General features: G+C 42.0%; 1 protein-coding gene across 1 annotated transcript in view; it reads right to left on the reverse strand.

Moving 5' to 3' along the window:
• The window catches only part of Pkd1l1 (polycystic kidney disease 1 like 1), a 113,896-nt gene that overhangs the window by 48,830 nt on the left and 62,728 nt on the right, over positions 1–2,338 (reverse strand). Inside the window, exon 28 of the mRNA XM_013032942.1 lies at positions 763–846. Coding sequence (XP_012888396.1) covers positions 763–846 — 84 coding nt within the window. The remainder of the gene's footprint in view (positions 1–762; positions 847–2,338) is intronic.

Genomic DNA, 2,338 nt, shown 5'->3' on the forward strand with positions numbered 1-2,338 from the left:
TGTGTGTCTGTGTGTCTGTGTGTCTGTGTGTCTGTGTGTATTCAGTCACAGGGCTTGAATTAAGGGCCTGGGCAGTGTTCCTAAGTTTTTGTGCTCAAGGTTAACACTCTACCACTTTAAGCCACAGCTTCACTTCTGGTTTTTTGGAGGTAAATTGGAGATAAGAGTATCATGGACTTTCCTACCCAGGCTTACTTTGAACCTCAATCTTCAGATTTCAGCCTCTTGAGTAGTTAAGATTACAGGAGTAAGCCACTAGTGCCTGGCTATGTTTTTTTATTTTTTATTTCTTTAATGAGCGAAACACGGAAGGTTTCTGCCCACCAGAGCTTGCTCTTTATTTGTTCATAGTTCAACCTCTAGAGCTGTTTCACATAAAAGAGTGACTATGAAAATATCACAAGAGCCAGAGGCAAGTTACAACTTAAGTATGTCAGTGAGTAGAAACCTAGATGAGAAGATGTGGCAAGGCTGTCCCTGTAGATTTAACCCAATCAAAACTAATTGATCAAGTTCCCATTGATCCAAAGCTAAACTTAACTATAAGAAAAGTCTGTTGACCTTCTTGCATTCAATAACCTCTCACCTGTGGATGGAAGTATGCACAGACAGTTCAGTGTAACATTTAAAGAAAATTAGTTCCTAATATCCCTATTTCAAAAAAGAAAATAAGCAACCTGATTTCCTGCAGCTGCTTAATTATCGGCGGGCATCTTGAGCAGGCAGTGGTAAAGCAAAACCCAGTAAAAATGTGGCACTTACTTCTGTAACTCGGAAATGTCACTCACTTCAAGACTGGCATTCAACTTTTTTCTTAGGAGAGAGAAGGATGCCAGGCGATGGTAGCTACAAGGAAAAGGCCAATTAGGATACCAGACACGGCAGGAACAGCTGTCTCCAGTGTGATTATATGCCAGTGAAGAAGTTCCAGTCATCATCATTTGATCAAGTAGGCCCAGTTTACAGAGTTCATCTAAAACACAAGCTATTGCTGGACACTGGTGGCTCATGCCTATAATTCCAGTTATTCAGGAAGCCCATCTCAACTCTTGTAATCCTTTCCCTAAGTGCTTATTCTCAACTCTACAAATAATCCTGTCATTGTTAACTGTTACAACCACAATAACCATCTACCTCACCCTCATCATCACCCATGTGTTATTCATTTTGGTACCCCTGACTCCTAGAAAAAAGCCTAGCAGGAAGTAGTATGTAACAGAGAAAGAAGGATTGCATTAGTGTGTAACTTGATGCAAAGTGGAATATTAGACCATTACCAGGAAGTTTGAACAGTACCACATAATCAGAGGGTATGACACAGGAAGAGCAATAACCACCTATGGATATTTCCAAAATGATGGGACCTGGACATACTTGACAAGAAGCCCCAGTAAACAGTTTCTTATGGTTCAAATAGACTGAAGATCATTATTACTATTACTGTATCTATTATTATTATTTGTTGCCAGTCCTGGGCTAAACTCAGGGCCTAAGTACTGTCCCTGAGCCTCTTTGTGCTCAAGGCTTTAGTGCTCTACCTCTTGAGCCACAGTACCACTTCCAGCTTTTTCTGAGTAGTTTATTGAAGACAAAAGTCTCACAGACTTTCTTGCCTGGGCTGGCTTCCAACCTTGATCCTCAGATCTCAACCTCCTGAATAGCGAGGGTTACAGGTGTGAGCCACCAGTGCCCAGCTAAATTTTTGTATTTTTAGAAGATTTTCTTGGGGGAAGGGTTTTTTGTTGTTGTTGTTTGTTTGTTACAACAGTTTTCCTTCTAAGAAAGCCCCCTGTGTGGAGGATCACTGGGAAGGAGCTGGGAAGAATCTGGAAAAATAGTTTAAAGAAATAAAGTTTCCTAGCCGGGCACCAGTGGCTCACACCTGTAATCCTAGCTATTCAGGAGGCTGAGATCTGAGGATCGCAGTTCAAAGCCAACCCGGGCAGGAAAGTCTAAGAAATTCTTATCTCCAATAAACCACCAGAAAACCAGAAGTGGTGCTGTGGCTCCAGTGGTAGAGCACTAGCCTTGAGCTGAAGAGCTGAGGGACAGCACCCAGGCCCAGAGTTCAAGCCCCATAACCACAAAAAAAAGAAAGAAAGAAAGAAAGAAAGTTTCCCTGTTTTCAGGTTTAAGTAGGTAGAATTACAGGATTACAGCCATTAGCATCTGGCTATTTCTAGTTATTAAAAGTAAATGCTAGTTTAGGGTGGTTTTTTTGGAGGGGGAAGGGTGAGGGCAGAAATGAGGAGCTTGAACTCAGGGCTGAAGACACTTGAGCCATATCCATGTGTGTGTGTGTGTGTGTGTGTGTGTGTGTGTGTGTGTGTGTGTGTGT

This window comes from Dipodomys ordii, unplaced genomic scaffold, assembly GCF_000151885.1.
Source record: "Dipodomys ordii isolate 6190 unplaced genomic scaffold, Dord_2.0 Scaffold160, whole genome shotgun sequence".
Taxonomy (NCBI): domain Eukaryota; kingdom Metazoa; phylum Chordata; class Mammalia; order Rodentia; family Heteromyidae; genus Dipodomys; species Dipodomys ordii.